Below are 2,500 nucleotides of genomic sequence, written 5' to 3'. Positions count from 1 at the left end.
ATGAGGAGATGAGAGGAGGAGATGAGACGTTTACTTCCATTAAAACACAAAGTCTTAGCTGAATGCTGGTTTATAATCAAAACAAAATTACAAAATCCCTTTTTCATGCTAAAGTGTGAAGCTGCGAGTGTGTTCCATTTAAACCACAGTGTGTAACATCATAACACCAAATAATAATTATTATATAACATCATAACACCAAATAATTATTATATAACATCATAACACCAAATAAGTTATTACGCAGTCTATAAAACATAATCTTTCACAGCACAGAGTTGAGGAGTTAAACATGTTCCTCTTAGACCTAAAGAACTCCTGCATGTCGTTGTAAATGTAACGCGCCTGGTTCTGGTGGTGCTGTGGGACTGCTGGAGCTCGACTGATGCCGTGACTCGGCTGCTGGAGCTGCTGCCGTCCTGTCGTGCTGGTGCAGATCTGTACACTGGAAGCACAGCCACTTGTTGCAGAAGGTACATAAACTCTGGGCCACTCGAGGCTCCGGACATTCGGAACAACACTGAAAGGACAAACAGAGGACGAGAAGTGGAACAACACACAGTTCGGAGCTCGGCTGCTATTCCTGGATCCAGGGCTTAAATATTCAGCATCCCAGAAGAGATGATGTCACTTTACTGAGAGGCTCCTTTACTGCTGATACTCTGATAAACTCTCACATGTAACTCTCACACATTTAACTCTCTCACATGTAACTCTCTCACATGTAACTCTCACATGTAACTCTCACATGTAACTCTCACACATTTAACTCTCTCACATGTAACTCTCACACATGTAACTCTCACACATGTAACTCTCACACATGTAACTCTCACACATTTAACTCTCACATTTAACTCTCACACATTTAACTCTCACATGTAACTCTCACACATTTAACTCTCACATGTAACTCTCTCACATGTAACTCTCTCACATGTAACTCTCACATGTAACTCTCACACATTTAACTCTCTCACATTTAACTCTCACATGTAACTCTCACACATTTAACTCTCACACATGTAACTCTCACATGTAACTCTCACACATTTAACTCTCACATGTAACTCTCACATGTAACTCTCACATTTAACTCTCTCGCATTTAACTCTCGCATTTAACTCTCACATTTAACTCTCTCGCATTTAACTCTCACACATTTAACTCTCTCGCATTTAACTCTCTCGCATTTAACTCTCGCATTTAACTCTCACATTTAACTCTCTCGCATTTAACTCTCGCATTTAACTCTCACATTTAACTCTCACACATGTAACTCTCACACATGTAACTCTCACACATGTAACTCTCACACATGTAACTCTCACACATGTAACTCTCACATTTAACTCTCACATTTAACTCTCACACATTTAACTCTCACATTTAACTCTCTCGCATTTAACTCTCGCATTTAACTCTCTCGCATTTAACTCTCACATTTAACTCTCGCATTTAACTCTCACATTTAACTCTCACATTTAACTCTCACACATTTAACTCTCGCATTTAACTCTCTCGCATTTAACTCTCACATTTAACTCTCACATTTAACTCTCACACATTTAACTCTCACACATGTAACTCTCACACATGTAACTATCACACATGTAACTCTCACACATGTAACTCTCACACATGTAACTCTCACACATGTAACTCTCACATTTAACTCTCACATTTAACTCTCACACATTTAACTCTCGTATTTAACTCTCACATTTAACTCTCTCGCATTTAACTCTCACATTTAACTCGCTCACATTTAACTCTCACACATGTAACTCTCACATTTAACTCTCACATTTAACTCTCACACATTTAACTCTCACATTTAACTCTCTCGCATTTAACTCTCTCGCATTTAACTCTCGCATTTAACTCTCTCGCATTTAACTCTCTCACATTTAACTCTCACATTTAACTCTCTCGCATTTAACTCTCACATTTAACTCTCACATTTAACTCTCACATTTAACTCTCACACATGTAACTCTCTCACATTTAACTCTCACACATGTAACTCTCACACATGTAACTCTCACATTTAACTCTCACATTTAACTCTCACATTTAACACTCTCACATTTAACTCTCTCACATTTAACACTCTCACATTTAACTCTCACATTTAACTCTCTCACATTTAACTCTCTCACATTTAACTCTCACATTTATCTCTCACATTTAACTCTCTCACATTTAACTCTCACAAAACAACACAACTCATTTTCATCCCAATAAACAGAAGAAGTGCTGAAGTGTCTTACCTTCTCCATAACTGTGAGGGAGGACAGTGAGACAGAGAGACCAGGCACTGGTGCAGTGAGACAGCTCTACCTGAGAGAGACAGGATTACAATTTAAATATGATGCAGCCAACCTACCAAACCTCTCTCTCTCTCTCTCTCTCTCTCTCTCTCTCTCTCTCTCTCTCTCTCTCCCTCCCTCCCTCTCTGCCTGTCTTTCTGTGTCTTCCAGTGCAGCAAGACAGCTCC

At 39.1% G+C, this 2,500-nt stretch overlaps 1 protein-coding gene across 1 annotated transcript in view; it reads right to left on the bottom strand.

The window, feature by feature from the left end:
- The window catches only part of trim66 (tripartite motif containing 66), a 24,028-nt gene that overhangs the window by 14,842 nt on the left and 6,686 nt on the right, over positions 1-2,500 (bottom strand). Inside the window, exons 3-4 of the mRNA XM_027167968.2 lie at positions 2,274-2,343; positions 346-520 (exon numbers count right to left, since the gene is read on the bottom strand). Coding sequence (XP_027023769.2) covers positions 346-520; positions 2,274-2,282 — 184 coding nt within the window. The 5' untranslated portion in view covers positions 2,283-2,343. The remainder of the gene's footprint in view (positions 1-345; positions 521-2,273; positions 2,344-2,500) is intronic.

Source organism: Tachysurus fulvidraco, chromosome 2, assembly GCF_022655615.1.
Source record: "Tachysurus fulvidraco isolate hzauxx_2018 chromosome 2, HZAU_PFXX_2.0, whole genome shotgun sequence".
NCBI lineage: Eukaryota > Metazoa > Chordata > Actinopteri > Siluriformes > Bagridae > Tachysurus > Tachysurus fulvidraco.
This window is presented reverse-complemented; position numbering and strand designations above follow the sequence as displayed.